Source organism: Uranotaenia lowii, chromosome 1, assembly GCF_029784155.1.
Source record: "Uranotaenia lowii strain MFRU-FL chromosome 1, ASM2978415v1, whole genome shotgun sequence".
Classification (NCBI taxonomy): domain Eukaryota; kingdom Metazoa; phylum Arthropoda; class Insecta; order Diptera; family Culicidae; genus Uranotaenia; species Uranotaenia lowii.
The window spans coordinates 212,808,200-212,828,358 of record NC_073691.1 but is presented as its reverse complement, the minus strand read 5'-3'; the positions used below and the strand labels follow the sequence as shown (position 1 = coordinate 212,828,358).

Below are 20,159 nucleotides of genomic sequence, written 5' to 3'. Positions count from 1 at the left end.
CAAAAATGATAAAAATGACCAAAATGACCAAAATGACAAAAATGAAAAATGAAAAATGAATAAATCATTTAAAAAAAATGACAAAAATAAATAAAATTAAAAATGACAACATTTTCTGTGTTTTTGTTCGGGGAATAACGATAGCTGAAGCCTTCTCTTAATTTCTGAATAGGAAAACGTTAATGTCAATCGCTCATGTCTCATGCTATCATGCCTTATTTCGTATTTCTTCTCGTGTCTCACGTCTTACTTCAACTTAGGTCTCAATTTCGAATAAATAAGCAAAGCAACTGTATCCAACGGTTCTATCTTCTATATAAAACAACCTTAGTGTCATCATTGTCATCATTTTATAAAACAACAAAACTCATTTTCTTAATAATAAGTTTATTATTTCAGTGTTTGTCGAACAAAACAGGTTTAAATTCTTCCGTTTGTTATTCTGCTAGTTTTTCTTTTTCTTCCCTCATTCTTCTTTTGTTGCTTAGCAAGTGTTTTGTTTTTCTCTAAAGTACCACCTCACAACATTTGTTTTCTTTTTTTTTTAATTTCTCACCGACGTTAATCGGTGCATTTTTCCTGTTTGAGTTTATCTGTGTTGTTTGTTTGTGTCTTTTTTGCGCAAATTTTGTTTACATTTTCAGTTTTTATCTCGTTTTGTTTATGTATAAAAGAAACATCATATTACTGGTTGTATTTTCCTCTTAATTTGTTTCGAGTTAATATTTTCACTACTAGTCATTGTTTTATTATCTTTTTACTTCTCGGAGTCACGTTCACTTTAATACAAGTTTTTTTTTCTCCCATTAATCATTTGCTAACTCAACACATCCTCCCACCAGCACTCCTAGAGTCATAACTGTTCAACTGTTTCTCACCTATCAACGAAATCGAAATGTACAGAACGATTTAAATTTAAAAATCACTAAATTTTCCGATCTTCAGAAACCAACAACCGCAAATCATACCCGCAAGTAAATATCTAACAGTAGTGTGTGTGAGCTTTGTTTGAACAATGTCCGTTGTCTATTTGGGTTCATATTTCTTTTTTCGCGCCGCGACAATAACAAGCCATTTGATTTTTTTGTTTTTTTTTTCATGTGATTTTTTTTAACTCTAATTCTAAAGTTGCACACGGACTTACACGCACACGCACACACATTTTTCTTCCTCGGCTGTCGACTGTGTTCAACCTTTATACTGGAAATTTATTTTTATGTTATAATTTTTTTGTATGGTTTGATGTTCGTGCTAACGGATTTTTTTTTTCTCTTGTTGTCATTTTTTTTTCTTCATTTTCTTCCCAATCGTGATTGTGTTTTAAGGTGAGCATGTTCGTGTGTTTAGTTTTGTTTGGGCATGTTTAGGTATTTTTCTAAGCTTATGCATTAGCGCTTCAACTATACAACGTTAAGGAGTTTGTTTTTTTTTTTTGTTTTTTTTTTCGATTGTTTGTTGGCTATCTTATTTCTTTACACAATCAATCAAATTTGGTTATGTAGGATTCTCTTGCGTTTCACTTTTTTGTTAGTGAAGTAATTTTACATTCAACTTTCAGTTTATTTTTGTTTACTATGTTACATTTTACAAAATTTATCATTGATCTGTTTTCAATTCAATATTGAATTTAAATTTTCGAAAATTTCATAATTTCTCAATTTTTTTTCACAGATTGAAATAAACAATGGAAGTTACATGGTAAATAAAATAAAAAGTATATTTTTGAACCATTCAACTGCACTCAGGAACACTTCTCGTTGAAGTAATAGATCCTAAAAAACCAGCTGGGTTTCTGAATCGCAAAATAGGGAAAATCTGAAGACCCCCGGCCCAAATTTTTTGATAGTAAAAAAATATTTATTCTTAATGAATTAAGTTGTAACAAAACCATGATTATTTCTAGCAGCACTGTAATTGTTTTTATCGAGGGTGAATCAGGGCATTACATGCCACTTAAGCAAACAATCGAAGATATGAATTCATGCAGCAATTATGTAGGAGAACCAAACGGAAAAGCTCCTTTTTGTTCATATAGTTTGTTGAGAAGAATAGTAAGAGAACATATATGTATGTTTCAAGATGAAAAAATTCGAAAGGCAAGAAGGTATGAAAAAATTTTAAAAATGAAAAGCCATTCTGATTTACTCAACCGATTTAGGAAGCTTAGTTTCTTGTAATGTTTGCGAACAATTATAGACTGTTTCGATGATTATAAGTACACTGTAAAACAATTGTCTATTCAAAAACCAAATTTTGGCTGCGTACCTACTGTTGTTTACATCCAAGTGAAGTAGGCGTTGTGATTTTTTTGTAGTTTTTCGCGAAGAAATCTAAAAATTACTCCCGAGCAAAGAAAACGGATTGTGCACAAATTAGGCACTGTGAGTGGTCTTTTAATCAGAAAACTAGTCAAGAAAGAAGGTGTGAGCGTCGGAACAATGGCGGCAATGACGAAGGTAAATCTGAGGAAATATATAAAACCAGAGGACAGTGTTGAAAAATTAGAAGCTGATGAATAGTGTTGAGAGAAAAGTAAGAGAACTTGCCTATACTACAAAAAATATGCTAAATTAATAAGAAATTGAAACAAAACACTATTTATAGTTTGTTTGAGATAAGCATGTTCTTTTAAAAAAACTGTTTCATTGATTAAACAAAGAAGTGAATTTTTAATTTTTGGAACAGTCTATAATATTAATTTTCCTCAAGTCAGTTTTAGATTTTTAACTTTTTCTCAAAATATAATAAATTATAAAATAAAACTTGTGGTCCAATGTTGGAAAACTAAAATTTAAGCTTTAAGAGCGTAATTAAGGAAACTTCATTTTAAATAATGACTTGATTCAAAAAGCTTGTTCATAAGAATTTTTCACTCGACACGTTTAAGCAAAATTCCTGTTCTAGATTGTGTTTGTCAATTTATCTTTTGCATCGGGATTCCTCTCCTGCATTCGAGATGTTAAATTTCAAAACTAATTTTCCATTTTCCACTGATCAATGATTTTCGTTTTTTTTTCAAACTTTTGATTCATCCGGCTAAGCATCGATTGGATCAAAACCATGTAGTAAAAAGCTCAAATACATATAATTTACATGTACATTTCAACAGCAGTTTTACGTTTTTTTTTCAGTTTTTCCTATGTATAAATATATTATTATTATTTTCTGATTTTAAGCTGTATGAGATTAGCTCGTTTACTATTACTTCGTCGCAGTATTCATTAACTGGGAGCCGTTGTTGTCTCTTCTTTTATTCCACTGAAGATTATTTACAATTTCGAACGAGCCGATCACAAGTGTTGCATTATCCTGGCGCCAAGTGAACTCACCAGAAGTAGAAGAGTCATCGCGACGCTGCTCCAGATGCCAGATGCCATCAACATCCGGGCACCACTTCCAGGACCGGTAAGCGCCGAATTGTCCGGATCTCCGTTCGCTTTCCGCCGATTGTTGGAACCGTCCAGGCCGAGCAAATTAGGGGAAATTGTAGTGACCAGATCGCTCACCACCAGCGTCTGCGAGGCGCTCTTGGTGTAGATGTGCAGGATCGAGATTTCGCACATCACCGTCAGGCTGGTCTGGAATGGGGGCATCGTCTGGTAGATGTCCTGCAGGACCTGGCTGTGCGGATACATGTCCAAGGATGAGTAAGTCGGTGTGCCTTCATAGGAGCGGTACGTAATTCGCTGATACGGGGAGCGGTGGATCTGGAAATAGATTTAAAGAGAAATAAGTTAAACTAGCTAGAGACGTCTGGATAATTATAGCCACGACTAATGTTCTGTTGCAAATTTAACGATTCCCCTAACGTTTTTCCAGTAATTTATTGCAACATGTGCGTTAAATTGAACATCTCCAATATGAACAACCGTCACAAAAAAGGCATTCCTGCCTATAAAATTCAGTTTCCAACTACCTCAGCAGTATCTTCTAGCAGCAGCCAGCCAGTTATTGGAATTTCAGCTCTGCTGTGCGAAACGAAGGTACATAAACAAAACTCTTTACTATGCCACACATTTCACAGAATATGAAGATCCATACTTGATTTGCCTATACACGTATTCGGGCTCAGCATTCACAGCGTTGTCGGTAGGTATTCGTTTTTTTGCCTTCCCCCCCAAAACTAGATGTGTATATTTATGGTTCCAGCCACTGCCGCACGCTGAGGTATTTTCTGCTGAATTTGGCATTTTTCAAACCCACTATCGTTTGCCGTCGATGTTGTTGTTGCTGCTGCTGGAGGCAGTTCGAGAAAATATGCTAACAACGAACGGCATCGGTTTAGGAAGGTAGGACGCGGCATTGTCGTGTGTCGAACAAAAACTTCCTCGGGTGGTCCCGGGACTCATTTTATGCTTCCTTTCTCCCCAGAAGGGTGTTTTGTGCCTATGGAAGCAATATTTGCCAGCAGGTTTTTTTTGCGATAGGCTGCCCCAGTTTGATTCCTGGGTCGAAAACAGTGGGAGTTAAGGAACTGTTAATTCAGTTGATTGTTTTGTTTTTTTTTTTTATTTAAATTTTTTAAAGAAATTTTGTCCTCAACGAAGTAATTCAAGATTCGATAGCCGACATTTCGAGAATCGGATCATTTCCCAAAAAACGCTTCTTACTGCAAATCATTGGTAAATATGCTTACAAAATTAACGAGCGAGGTAGTTAGACCTTGCGTGATCTGATTTTCAGCTGTTTTCTCAACCCACATGATTATAAATTTGATATGATATTGAAGCTGTCCTCTCGATTCGCATTTCAATTTCAAGCTGTCCTCTCAATTCGCTTAAATTTCTATCGATACGTTCAGTTTGTCCTCTTAGCTCGCCTTTCAATTTCAAGCTGTACTCTCAACTCGCTGGAATTTTCTATTGATACGATCAGGCTGTCCTCTCAACTCGTCTTTCACATTCAAGTTGCCCACTCAATCCGTTTCAAATTTCAATCGATACGTTCAGGTTGTCCTCTCAACTCGCCTTTCAATTTCAAGCTGCATTCTCAACTTGCTTGAATTTTCTATCGAAACTTTCAGGCTGTTTTCTCAACTTACCGTTTCAATTTCAAGCTGAACGCTCAATTCGTTTGAATTTTCTATCGATACGCTCAGGTTGTCCTCTCAACTTGCCTTTCAATTGTAAGGTACTCTCAACTCGCTGGAATTTTCTATCGATACAGTCAGGCTGGCCTCTCAACTCGCCTTTCAATTTCAAGCTGTATTAAAGGGCGAACACAAAATTATTGCGACACCGAAAATGTCATACCAATTTTCTTATAATGTTTAGAATCAAACCAAACTTTCAGGGTAGTATTATACATACATTTACTTCAAAAATCAATAGTAAAATTAGTCGATGGAGCCTTGAGCGCAAAATTGAACGCATTTTCGCTCGATGTCCTCCATCAAAGTCTTTACAGTGTCATCCAGTTTTTCAGTTTTTTCCTTAACATGTTCTTCTTGTCTTTGAATGTCTTCTTTCTCTTCCAAAGTTCCCGCTATATTATTGCCCAGAACTGCTTCTCCAGGCACAGTTCCGGACGGTTTGACAGGTTCATGTCCTTTGGGAAAAAAATGGACAGAATTGGCCTCATACCACTCCAGCCAATTTTAGAATGATGGCATGGTGCCAAATCTGGCCAAAATAGCGGAGTTCCGTCATGCTGCTGCAAGAACGGAAAAAGGCGCTTCTCGAGGCACTCAGATTTGTAGATCTTACCATTAACTGTGCCCTTTGTCACGAAAAGTTCACTCCTCAGTCTGCAAGAGAAGATGGCCTGCCGAACGAGATATTTGGAGGCGAACTTCGACATTTTCTTCTTCTTAAATTTGTCGTCCACATCGAACTTGCTCTTGCCGGTGAAAACTCCAACCCCGGAATTTTCTTAAAATTGGCCTTTATATATGTTTCGACGTCCATCACACAGCAGCCATATTTTGTCAGCATCTTCTCGTAGAGCTTTCGTGTCCGAGTTTTAGCCGTCGATTGTTGCCGCTCATCGCGATTTGGGAAGTTCTCTAAATTATGTATGTATGTAGACCAGCTCTTTTCTTTGCATTCTGGACGTAGCTGGAGCGACATGCCAATCTTTTCAGCCAAATCACGGCTTGAGACGTTGGGATTGGCTTTAATCATCCGCTTCACCTTTCAGTCCATCTTTATGTTCTCCGGTCCCGGTTTTCTTCCAGCTCCTTTGCCGTGGTTCAACGTTAACTGCTCCTGGCACCGCTTCAGCACTCTGGAGACGGTTGAATGGTGAATGTTCAATATTTTTCCCAACTGCCGGTGCGACAGGTGAGAAAATTCCAGGTGTTTGGAAAGAATTTGTTATTTCGGCTTGCTTTGGTTCACCTCCATTTTCGTTTAATCGAAAAACACGACTTCAAGTTTGACAGCATGTAAACAATACACATCAGTGTGAAAGTGTGCAAAATTTGGTTGATTTTTACCCAATGGTAAAAAAGTTATGCCCTGTTGAATGTGTCGCAATAATTTCGTGTTCGCCCATTAGCTATATTTTATTGAAAATACAACAATTCATCTGGCAAATATTTTTGACCCTAAAGATAAAATACACCTTTTTATAGATGGCAATGATGAATTTTGTGGAATTCGTCTAGCTCCAAGTCTGCTGAAGCTGTGAATCCATTTGAACCTAAGTTCTCCGTTGTGGAGGACCCAATGCAGAGGGGTTAGAATAAGTTCGCAGATTGCCTGATTTTATCTGGGTTTGTCCGGTTATTTTATATAGAATTTAGGAAAAGTCCGATTCACCCTGCTTTCCCGGACTTTATTGAAAAATTCCGGATTTTCTCTCGGGTTTATTCTCATTCTCAAATCAAACTAATAAAAAAAAAATTGTGAATATTTTTTCAAATTTATGTGACCAAAAATATTTTTTTTGAACAAGTTTCGTATAAACAATCAAAAAAAGTTTTTTGGAAGCATGAAATACGAAATAAATGTGTATTTGAAAATTTCAATTTTATTTCTTGATTTTTGTTCTGTGTAATTCCTGGGTTTTGACCAAATTTGCCAGGATTTTTGGTCGAAAATTTTAAAATCAAATGCCCGGATTTTTCCAGATTTCAGATAAAATGCCCGGATTCTTCCAGACTTCAGATAAAAAAAATCCCGGATTTGCCTGGCCCGGATACGTGCTGAAAAAATTCTGGTAAGCTTATGTGAGAAGCATTAGATTTGAATTTACATTCAAAAAATTTCCAGGTACGCAAGTTCGACCTTTTCCATGAAAATTATAAAAAAAATCGATCAAATATTTTGCTGTAGAATTTTTCTGATGACTCTCCTAGAGCAGTTGGTGGTAGTAAAGTATCTCAGTTGTCAAAATATTGACGTTGGTGAAGAAAATCCTGTAAATCCAAAACTCGAAGCAAGCATCGTAGAAAAAATATTCCACTAATTAAAAAACATCATGGTAGTAGAAGATTCTTCTATTTTTTCGGTTAAACCTGATAGCCAGGATTCCAAAGAATGCTACTAGTTGATTGGTTTATTCGATTTAATTTTAGCAAGTTCATGGAGTAGTTCAAATAAGATTGATTCTACTGATGTTTCTGATATTTCTGATTTCTGATATTTCAAAAATCAATATTTTTGAATTGTTGTAAATTCAAAAACATTGATTTTTGAAATGGGAGGTTGTGAATCTTTACAGAAAGCTCAATAGTTCTGGGATTTACTTATGATGCCCAACTCTGAATAACTAATTCTTATTTAAACCGTTGCAAAACTGGAAAATTCGACCCTGAAATACAAAAAAAAATCTTATTCGCGGATTTCATGACCAAAAATAAAGATATAACTTAACCAACTGAAATTTTTTTTTTCAGGAACTCAAATCGTAGTGTATGGATTTCACCGAAACTTTGAGTGAAGAGATAAGTTTTGTTTGCAAAAGACATGGAACTCTGTTAAAGAGTTTATCTTTTCAGAAAACAATTGAATAAAAATCAAGCATTTTTTATAAAAGTAAAAATATTAGTTACGAATTTAACTTCTGTAGCGTTTCATTAACCTTCATGAATATGTCACATCAGATTTTAAATATTTCCCAAAAACATTTCTGCTGAAAATTTTGTTTTGCCTATATTCAGTTTCACGTAGCTACGACTGTATTTCTGGGTGATATGGCCAAATACAATGGCAGATTTAAATTTTGAATTTTTTTTAGGCCTAGTATTATTTTGGGTCGTTTAACTTTTTGCTTCAAATTTTTTGGGATTTCAGGTCCAAATTTCCCTACTGTGCATTGTTTCGATGCATGTTCTGGAGTTGATTTTTACCTTCCTAGAACTGATACAAGAAAAAAGAGAAGCAAACAATTGCAAAAAAACATCCTCACCTTTTTAGCATTGATGTACCAGGTGATGTTGGCCGACGGAAACGACGTCCCGACGGTGCAGATTGCCCGGAAGTTGTCCAGCGTCGTGATGTGCGTTTTGTCCAGCTGAATCTGCGGTTCTTCCTTGGGCAGTTCGACCACCTGCATCCGGGCGGTGCGAATGTCGGTGTGGAAGAGCGGCGCATCCTCCGAAACCTCACACTGGAATTGGCCGGTCAGATCCCGGGTCAGGCCTCGCAGTGTCACCGAAGTGGCATCCGATTGGGATCCCTAGGGAAATATGGAACAAATATTTTCAATATAAAAAATTTCCGATGTAAAATTTTATCTTTTTAATATAAATTTTTCCTTTCCAGGAATTAAAACTAAAATCGAACGCATTATTCCCCATTCCTTGAATGGGCATTCAAAACTGTATGGTTAACAAATATTTCCATTCCAAGTACGGGGAAAAGCCAACTTCATCTAAACATTTGCAGTAAGAAACTCATTACAAAGAGCTTAAACTCAATCACTGATAAATTTCACGCAGGAAATTGTGAAACGATAAATTCCGAACGTGTGTGCTGTCTGTGTTGTGTATGTGAGCGTACATATGTGGGGATTGGGAAAGTTTAGTTCCTGCATGAAAATGTGATGCTGCTCTCCCACGTTTGTGTAGGCGGCACCACAGCACATTGAGTACCATGGCAATGTTGTTTCAGATGACCACATTCCGTATCACTATGCAAGGTGATACCTGATATGTTTCCATGTCAATGCCATGCATGGGTAGATGATGATGATTCTCCTGAACTGAACTGAACTGAACTACGACTAGGTTTAGACCATGAGCAGAAGTTTGTTCGGCAACAAATGCTCGCCCACACTTCAATGTTACCAATTGGGAATTAAAGTTTTAAATTGAAATTGGAGATGGGGATTTGAACTAGAAACTCCTGAATTTCCACCGGGAGCAAAGTCGGAAAGCTGAAGAGCGATTACTTAAACTGATTAAAACTTTGCTCCAGAACTAAACAATTGTTTTACACACCATCGAAATTTTCAAAATTATGTATAAATAAAATACTTTTAATGATACTCACATCAACCGTTATTCCAGAGACCGGGAAAGTTCTTGCCGGAGGAGATTCTTTCGGGACGTATCGGTAGAACTCTTCCCCTTCGAAGTACCACCGAACGGAATAGAGGGAAGCCTGTTTTAAGAAACAGACAAAAACAAAAATAAAATTGATGTGAAAATTTGTGGTTCCGAATATGTGATATTTCTTACCTTTTCCAGTTCAAACTGACATGAAAGAGTGGCTGCGTTACCCACAATGACTGCATCGGGAACGAAAATTTTCAAATCCTTAAGGCTTGACACTGCAATGGAAAAAAATGATTTAAATAAATAAAAGAGTAAATTCAACATTTTTAGATCAGTAATAATTTTGAGGTTAATTTCATTAATGAAAAATTTATTGGAAAATTTTCCTGAATCTGAAAAACTCACTGCAAAAACAAAACTGAAAAGCTAGATAAAATTTAAAAAAAAAATTGAATCAAGCTAACAAAGATTCCAAAGCTGTCAAAATTGTCAAAATTGTCAAAATTGTCAAAATTGTCAAAATTGTCAAAATTGTCAAAATTGTCAATATTGTCAAAATTGTCAAAATTGTCAAAATTGTCAAAATTGTCAAAATTGTCAAAATTGTCAAAATTGTCAAAATTGTCAAAATTGTCAAAATTGTCAAAATTGTCAAAATTGTCAAAATTGTCAAAATTGTCAAAATTGTCAAAATTGTCAAAATTGTCAAAATTGTCAAAATTGTCAAAATTGTCAAAATTGTCAAAATTGTCAAAATTGTCAAAATTGTCAAAATTGTCAAAATTGTCAAAATTGTCAAAATTGTCAAAATTGTCAAAATTGTCAAAATTGTTGAAATTGTAAAAATTTTAACACTTGAAAGAATTGTAAAAATTGAAAAAATTGTGAAAATTATAAAAATTAAAAAAAATGACAAAATTGACAAATCTGACAAAATTGACAAAATTGACAAAATTGACAAAATTGACAAAATTGACAAAATTGACAAAATTGACAAAATTGACAAAATTGACAAAATTGACAAAATTGACAAAATTGACAAAATTGACAAAATTGACAAAATTGACAAAATTGACAAAATTGACAAAATTGACAAAATTGGCAAAATTGACAAAATTGACAAAATGGACAAAATTGACAAAATTGACAAAATTGACAAAATTGACAAAATTGACAAAATTGACAAAATTGACAAAATTGACAAAATTGACAAAATTGACAAAATTGACAAAATTGACAAAATTGACAAAATTGACAAAATTGACAAAATTGACAAAATTGACAAAATTGACAAAATTGACAAAATTGACAAAATTGACAAAATTGACAAAATTGACAAAATTGACAAAATTGACAAAATTGACAAAATTGACAAAATTGACAAAATTGACAAAATTGACAAAATTGACAAAATTGACAAAATTGACAAAATTGACAAAATTGACAAAATTGACAAAATTGACAAAATTGACAAAATTGACAAAATTGACAAAATTGACAAAATTGACAAAATTGACAAAATTGACAAAATTGACAAAATTGACAAAATTGACAAAATTGACAAAATTGACAAAATTGACAAAATTGACAAAATTGACAAAATTGACAAAATTGACAAAATTGACAAAATTGACAAAATTGACAAAATTGACAAAATTGACAAAATTGACAAAATTGACAAAATTGACAAAATTGACAAAATTGACAAAATTGACAAAATTGACAAAATTGACAAAATTGACAAAATTTTGCAAAATTGACAAAATTGACAAAATTTACCAAATTTACAATATTCACAAAATTGTCAAAATTGACAAAATTGACAAAATTTACAATATTGAAATTTAGCGATAGTTTTTCAGGCGTGACAAAAGCAGCCCTCTCTTTATGGAAATAATTGATTCTTTTTTAAATTTCTTTCAAACCATAAGTCATCAATTTTGACAACACGGAAAACAATGCTCATAAAAGATAAATTTGTTCACCTCTAACAGAGAACTCCACCCCAAACATTATGCGATTTGCATTCCATATGTATATTTGATAGGAAAGCTTAACGAGTCAAGGCATACATCAATTTCAATCTACTGAATGGCAACAATTCACGCCTATCACCTTCCAGGGCAATAACGATCTATCTCATCCCGCTATCAATAATTTTAACATACGGAAACTTAAAGTGGAGCCGAGGTCCGAGCAATTCCATTCGGAAACCATTTCCCGGACCTGGTCCTAAAGGATATGTGAATCTAGGAAGGTGCCCTTTCTTCGTTCTCCTTTGCACACAGCAGCTTGAAATCCTTCTTATCGCAATCGACACTTTGCGTGTTTGGAGAGCAAATACACGAGCAATAATTGTCGGTACAAGTCCACAGGAAAACAGGAAGACGGTCTGTGTGGTGTGGTTTGTCATGGTTTGGTGAATCACAGTGAGGGCGAAGATGCTCTGGGAAATTGAACTTCGATCTTTCTCCACACCAAACACTCTCGCACACCGGTTCCGTTTCACCTTCCAGAGGAGAAGATTGGATGCGAAGAAAAGTTGCCACATGTCTTTAGGAAGGTACACCCACATACACACAGGAACACGCCTACCCTAAAACGGGCCCGGTTCCAAGTGTCGGAGATTTCCCTCGGGAGGTGAAATCCGTTTTCCCACACTCGGCCAGGTGTAGGAAACCGTGTAGCTACCTATCTATGAAGTAGCAAGACGTTTTCTCGCTCTCTCTCTCCGTCTGTTTAAATTTATGGAACCTTATGTCGGGTTTCGGTTTCGGTGCCAGCTAATTTCTGAAAGCACTTATTCTGCAACGAGGAAGCTGGAACGATCGGTGGGACATACACCTTCCTACTCTAAGTAGAACAGGTAGATGAGCCACCGGAAACCGGAACGGATAGCAAGCAGCATCCCAAGCTCAAAGAGCTACATCCATGGGGAAATGGGGCTGAGCTTGGAGTAAAGGTTGAAACGAGGAGGTGATGAAATATATCTTTTTCTGTTACCAAACCATTGCTGAATTGAGACAGGGGAGTTTGCATTTTACCGTCCTGGGGTCCAAAATGGCAAAATCAATAAATGGATTGAGCCTTTACCTCCTATAATGGATGAACCGAAACGAGCCGGATTGGGAAAGAGGATGGAATCTCGGTTGGTCTCAGAGCTCAAGTTTGCTAAATAGGAACGAACGAACGACCGAACCAACGGAAGATTATATGCAATATTATGAGGAATTTTACAATCGCCTCCAGATCCTATTGGCTATAAAAGGATACCAACCAAGAAGGGAGTAATGAAGGTAAGTAGAAGGCACATTTCCGGTCGAAGTTGAGGCCTTAAGATAAATGCCTTCTGCCCGGATACGGGACTTTCTTGCTAGGAAACGAACGGAATTTATGAGCCCAAATATGCAACTAATAAGAAAGGCTTCGTTGGCTCGTTGATGAACATTCTCCTGGGCAGCTGGATAGTTAATATGGAAAATATTTATGCTTGAGCATATGCTAAGAGATGGTTCGATTCAATGCATTTCAGATGGCTCAGAATTCATGTGAAAAGATTTTGAATAAATAATAAGATAATATTTTTAATCAAAAACTGAAATTTTGGGTCTAAACTGGAAATTTAGAGTAGAACGTTTTTTGCAATAAGCTCTAAGTAAGTACTCCTGTATGACAACACAGCGGTAAACCGCTATTTGCTAATTGAAGCTAGATGTTGCTTGCGAATTAGATTTTCCTTTAAACTTTTAGTGAGCTTGCTGTTAAGAAAGTTTCGTGAAATGATTAGTTCCGTTTAATAATCAAAGTCATAGATAAAAAAAATCATAGTAATGACCCGTTAACGCAATTTAACTGATTGCAAAATCAAAACTTATGTGCTGATTCTGTCTTGGGGGCTGTTCACTAATTACGTAAGCACATAGGGGGGGTGGGGGGGTTTCATATTTGCTTACGATCTCTTACTAGGGGGGTAGGGGGGGTTTCCAAAAATCTTACGTAAGAAATATTATCTTAAAAATTCATCACAGCCACAGCCATACGAAACCGTATTACTCAGGTTTTTTTTACTCCCTACCATTAGTTGGTTTATTTTGATGTTTTGTTATTTACCTTTTAATGTATTTGAATTTTTGATAAAATTGCAAGTTCCATAAAATTTATAGAGAACCAATTCAAACCATCATATTTTGAAAATGACTTCATCCAGAAAAAATCTTTAAAAATACATATAAGGCGCTTTAAATAATGAATTTGTAGACAGTATTTACAGTGATAGACACTATCAACTCTAAATTTTACAAAAGATTTACCAAATATCCTACAACTATATCGCTTATCGCTGGATGAGTCTGAGCTTTTATGTTAGTTGACAACGTGATTGTTGTTAAAAATTTTTGCCCCATTTCTAGTAGTAACGAATTAATTTTTTTTTAGAAATTTATTGAAAATTATTGTTACCCCAAACATGCTACGTCTTGAATGATGTTTTCTTTAATAGCTATAACTTTTCCTCTGTTGTTTTGTATACATTGTGCTTTTCAAATACAGTTTTTTAAATTTTACTTAAAAAGTGCTTTGCTTTGATGTTACATTTTTAATATCAAACTATTTTTGAAAAAACGTGTCAATTTCTCAAAGAATAAAAAACGTAAGATCTTACTAGGGGGGGGGGGGGGGGGGGGGTATTGAAAAATCTTACTGTGTCTTACCAGGGGGGGGAGGGAGGGTTGAAAATTTCCAAAATCGTGCTTACGTAATTAGTGAACGATCCCTTGGTACACTTCCTACCTAAACATTATCAAATTTTCAAGGTGATGGAAAATTTTAGATAAACATGGCTTTTCAAAGGATAATCATAGATTATTCGAAAAAGATAAAACGGCTCATCGACAGGACTTGAACCCGCAATTTTTGCATCAGTACAACGGGTACGTTAGCCAATAACACCATGGTGAACGTGATTGAGCAAATCAAATATGAAGCTTCCATTTCTGCTGTTTCAAAAAAGTTTGGTGTTTGAATTTCCCCCTTGGTGGTTTATGAACCACGCCAGATTTTCTGTTCTCAGAATTACAGAACAGTCTGTTCTGTAATTGAAATTTTTAAATTTCTAACCAAGTTTCGTTTAATAAACAAGGTGATTCGAGAGTAAAAATTTTGACTCAGAAATAAGATCGAAACCACCAAAACAAAGCTTAGCATCAAAATTTAGAAAAATAATTTCTTATTCTGTGAGTTACCGTTCCAGTTCTTTGAACAAATTTAACCTTGAGCTTCTAGATTTCGGTGTGAAATCCAGATTAGAACGGATTATTATCATTTAGTAAAACTTTAAGTCAAGAGCTCGAAGTTAATTGATGATAAACCAAACTTAATGTTAGAGATCGAAAGTTAAATTTTATAACTCAATCAATTTAAAATTCATATTATTATTGATTGTTCAAATTTAAAATCTTTTTAAATTCATCATCAAAATCAGAAACAAAACTCTGGATAAACAACAAACTGTTAAAATAGTTATCAACCATTCAGTCCTACTATTTTTGTTGAAAAAATTAAACTATCAGATAAGGTTATATTTTAAAGAGAAGTTGAAGAAAAAAAATTATTTGTGAAATGTTGAAAAAGTTACCAACTGTGCTGTGCAAGATTTGATCCCACTATCTCCATTTAAGGACAATTCTCAACCGATTACAGTAAAGAAGTCTGAAAAACTTAGGGTTGAGCATCAATCTTTTCCGGACCAAGATTTCAAAACTGAGCAATATGCATAGCTTAAAGATATGATTCTGATGAAAAATTTATTTTTTAAAATCATATTCAATATTGTCAATCAATTCGTTTTGAATTTCTTTTTTAACCCTCATCTGTCCAAGAAAGCTAGAAACTGGAAGCTGTATGTTGCGAACAAGAATATACTTTTTTAAAAATTTTAAAATCATAAACACAAAAAATGTGAAAATTTTATAAAAAACTAATTTTTCAATCACTGAAACATAAAAATTGTTTGTGTCACACCAGATAAATTTTGAAAAAAATTGTTTGGGAAGTTGAGATTATTTGGTACATTTTTGCATTTTAAGATTGTCAAATTACGAAACACACACCCTTATTCTCGTTTTCGATCGAATGACATTCGTTCGAAAGTTTCCCCAATTCGTATTCTTGTTTTCGTTCGAACGTATTAAAACAGTTCGATTTTTCGAACATCGTTCGTCGGGTTCGTTCGAACGAATTTTCGCATTCTCGTTTTCGATCGAACGTATTTTTCCTTCCGCATGACAAACGCAAGTCTCATGCTGCGAACGGCAGGCGTTTAAAACAAAAGAGCCCTTTTACCAGAAAAATCGAGACAGGAAATCGTAACATTGGAGGAAATAAGACAGCCAAAAAAATATCACATAAAAAAGCATTTTTGTTCCAGGTTGTTCTTATGAAAAATGTTGCTGAAATCTTTGTTGATGAAATTTATACGGCCGATCTTATTTCTACTATGGGTAAACAAACCGAAGTTTGATTCGTGAAATTAAAAACGGTTGTGGCTCAAAGAAATAAAAATTATGGAGTTTTCTTGATTCTAATAAACCATTTTATTTTTATTACAAAATTTTAATGTTTTTTTCCAAACTTTTAAATCGGAGTTCAGCGTCATTCAGCCTTTATGTAGTTCTGGAACTTCTTTCTCCTCCGGCGGGAAAGCTTCGAAGAAGCAGCAGTAATTGCGTTTCCACTATCGGCTCCGGATCGTTGAACGCAATCGAAACAGTCCGAATCTTCAACGGTTGCGACTGCTGCTGCTGTTAAAACGAATTTTTACCATGGCAGACCCGTGCGTTGTTCTTGTCTATCCGATCCGATCTATCCCTCCAGGAGGTTGTTCATTTCCGGCCAACTTCAGATGAAAAGGGATGATGTTGGATTTCTTGAGGCCAAGTGCGGCGTTTCCGGCCAACTCCAGCACTTTATCCGCGGACTGGTATTTCGGGGCACCCGGTTCCGCTCGTCCGGCATAATTGTTTTTTTCTCAGGAGCTGCTGAATTCGACGGGAGTTCACAAAATACACCATTGTTTACATTCAATTGCTGTTATTTTGACATTTCTCTGTTCTTCGAAATTTCTAACTTAATCTGGTAACACCAAAATCGAAAGTATCGCATTCGAACGAAAACAAGAATACCTTTTTCGAATTCGATCGAAAGTATCCGATCGAACGAACGACAGATACGTCGTAAACAAGAATAAGGGTGACAGAATTTTTGTCGAATCTCCAAAGGGAGCTGTTTTTCGAACTTTCATCAATTTGCAATTTATCACATTTTCTACGACTTAAATTCAATTTACCAGATTCGTATAAAGTATTGCAGTGCTAATAAAATTACGGAAATCGGAAAGAAATTGCTTTTCTGGTGGTGTTTTGAAAACCAGTACTGGACTCCTATGAACGTAAAGCATGGATGCAGAAATTTATTAAACTACTATAAATTCGATTTTAAAATCTTGTTCGTCTCGATGCTTCGAGGTGACATTGATCATTCTCTATTCTTATGGTTTTAACGAGTTTTCCTGACCATAAAGGATACAAAACACCTTCATAATATTTACATATGCTAGTTAATCAATTTTACCTTTATTTTTGACGTTTTATTTCAAAAATATTTAAAATCGGAAAAAGAACTATGATGCTGCCTACATTTAGGGGCAAAAATAACTCACCCTTATTCTGGTTTACGGCGTATCTGACTTTCTTTCGAACGGATACTTTCGATCGAATTCGAAAAAGCTATTCTTGTTTTCGTTCGAACGCGATACGTTTGATGTTGGTGTTACCAGATCATGTTTGAAAAATCAAAGCACCCGGTTTGGACAAAATGACGTTTCTCGTCAGAAAATTTATTGTAAACAATTGTTTTGTTTCTTGTGAAATTTTATCGATCTTCATCGGTCGTCACGGAAAACACGAAAGAAAGAACAGAATTTTCGTGTTTTTTTGGTAATTTTGTTTTCTTCCATGTACGCGGTTTTTCATGTCGAGATCCACGAGTGTCAGGGTGGAGGTTGCTAGAAAAGCGTAGCCGATGGAGCTGATTCGTTTTCGCCAACGTTAGCAGCAGCAAGCTGGGCCCGTATAATATTTCAATCTTTAGGTGCAGTGGACAACAATGCTATTTCCTAGATGGTCCCCCAGGAGCTGGTTGATTCTGGACGCAAGAAGCTGTTCACAATGCCAGCCGGTGATGGTTGTGATAATGCTGCTGAGGTTTTAAATCTCACCCGCCGAGAGGAAGGAGAGGAACTTTCAAATAACAGTGTGCTTTAATTTTTTTAATAAAAAAATAATTATTCACCTAACTATAAAAAATAGCTATTTCGAACCACATCAATTCCATAACCGTCCAACTTCACATATTTTTCCCTCAAATACCCAAGATTCGCAGCATCAGATTCGCATTTGGCAGTCCAGTGAATGAATGACAACCGAGGATTTAGATTAAAAAGAAATTTAAAATTTGGAATAAAAATTTCTATGGTCTTAAAAATTTTGTTATTTTGAAGAACATTCAGTTCCGTGGTTTAAACTCGCAATAAATTCGTTATTATGAACACCCCAGTCGGAAATAAATTGCTTTAAACGGTCATGATTCGCAGTATGAGACTCGCGTTTGTCGGCCCATAGAAGAAATACGTTCGAACGAAAACAGGAATGCAAAGTTTCGTTCGTACGAACGATGTTCGAAAGATCGAACTGTTCTCATTCGTTCGAACGAAAACAAGAATACGAAATTGCAAAACTTTCGAACGAATGTCATTCGATCGAAAACAAGAATAAGGGTGACTATAATTGCTAAATAGTTTGAGTTTCAAGATAGAAATGAAATTATACCTTCACACATTCGCATAGACCCTCCCCCTATTTTCATTTTTATTTTTTCTTCGAAGTTAACGATTTGATAGGGTTCCTATCCATTTGTCCAATATGGGCTTACTCTTGGAAAATGTCCTTATTTTTCAAATATAAAAAATTTATCATTAAATGACTGTAAAAATAGCACTATAACTATTCATATACTAAGAAAAAAAGTTCTTCTTTTACATTGAACAACCCGTTTGCTTCTAAATGCTTTTTGGTATCATCAGGAGAGCTGTTTGTTTGCGAGCCTTGGAAAAAATTGATATTCTAAAATTTTGAAATTAGATTTCTACTAACAGAAAAAAATTTCAAATATAAACCAAATTTTGTCTATTTGATACTTATTTGATAAGCTTTCGAACGTAGAAAACAGTTTTCAAAAACTCAAACTATAGACTGAGTTATTGACGATTATGAGGAAAAGTTCATTGTTGGTCAAATTTACCCCGGTGATCAAAGCTACCCCTTTTTACGGAAACGGTTAAGTTGAAATGGTTTGTCATTTTTCATATTTTCTTTTCATTCTCCAGAATGATGCAAAAATGCATCTTATTGTAAATTGAAATGCAAAACCAAAGCTCAAATCAGGATGATAATCCAAACTGAAAATAAAATCTTTTGAAAGACATCAAATTTTGGCATTCGGAATCAACTTACCTAAGCTTTTAAAATATTTTTCCACAAATATTCAGCCCGGGCCAATCTAGGGAATTTTATCTTAAAACCTTCCAAAAATCTTTCATTTAATTTCCAAATGTTTACTTGAAATACTTGGAATATTGTTTTTTTACTTGATTTTCAGATTCCAAATAATTGTTCCTGTTTATTTTGCTAAAATTTGCACCAAATTTTTGTTTTGGACGCAGATTCGTGATATTTATGACTCAATTTCAGTTTTTATTTGTTTTACCCTCATTGGAGGGGTAGGGGGATGGTTTTTTCGTTTATTCAAGATTTTGAATTCACAATATTTAATAAATCAATTGGACTGAGTAGATGACCTATAGAAAGCTTTGAACAGAAAACCTCCGAAATAAGACATAATTTTAAAATTCCCTTATCTGCTGAGTAACTTGGCGTAATAGAATTATTTTATAAGTTTTGAAATTGTGAAAAAAACAATCTTTTCAATCATGTACATAAAGAATTGAGGGTCACATTGTCCGCTATTCTAGAATTATCGGACAATAATCTTACTTGAGGACTATTTGAGGAACTTTTTGGAACTTCAAGTTCATGGAAGGCTATTTGAGACCCAATTGGTAACTTTTATACTGAATGGATGCGATTAACATGTCACAAAAAAGGCTATTTGAGGAACTTTTTGGAACTTCAAGTCCATGGAAAGCTATTTGAGATCCGACTGGTAACTTTTATACTGAATAGATGCGATTTACATGTCAAAGAAAGGCTATTTAGGAAACTTTTTGGAAATTCAAGTCCTAATAAGGCTATTTGAGACACAATTTGTAACTTTTAAACTGAATGGATGCGATTGACATGTCACGAAAAAGGCTATTTCAGGAACTTTTTGGAACTTCAAGTCCATAGAAGGCTATTTGAGGCCTTATTTGTAACTTTAATACTGAGTGATGCGATTACCGTGTCACAAAAGGTTATTTTAGGAACCTTTTGTAACTTTCATGCTCACATTCAAGAAAATTCAGTACCAATTCCCTTTGGATCCATTTTCAGCAAAATTCGAACTTTGGAGGCACGAGTTGAAATATTAAAATATTAAATATTAATATTAAAAAGCTGTAATACCATTTTTAGATAGTAATTGATTTAAGTTTACATTAACAATA

General features: G+C 34.8%; 1 protein-coding gene across 1 annotated transcript in view; it reads right to left on the bottom strand.

Moving 5' to 3' along the window:
• Positions 1 to 1,418: 1,418 nt before the first annotated feature.
• Positions 1,419 to 20,159, bottom strand: part of LOC129747059 (uncharacterized) — a 65,056-nt gene continuing 46,315 nt past the window's right edge. The window contains exons 3-6 of the mRNA XM_055741077.1: positions 9,626 to 9,717; positions 9,438 to 9,548; positions 8,353 to 8,622; positions 1,419 to 3,707 (exon numbers count right to left, since the gene is read on the bottom strand). Of these exons, the coding sequence (XP_055597052.1) occupies positions 3,291 to 3,707; positions 8,353 to 8,622; positions 9,438 to 9,548; positions 9,626 to 9,717 (890 nt within the window). The 3' untranslated portion in view covers positions 1,419 to 3,290. The remainder of the gene's footprint in view (positions 3,708 to 8,352; positions 8,623 to 9,437; positions 9,549 to 9,625; positions 9,718 to 20,159) is intronic.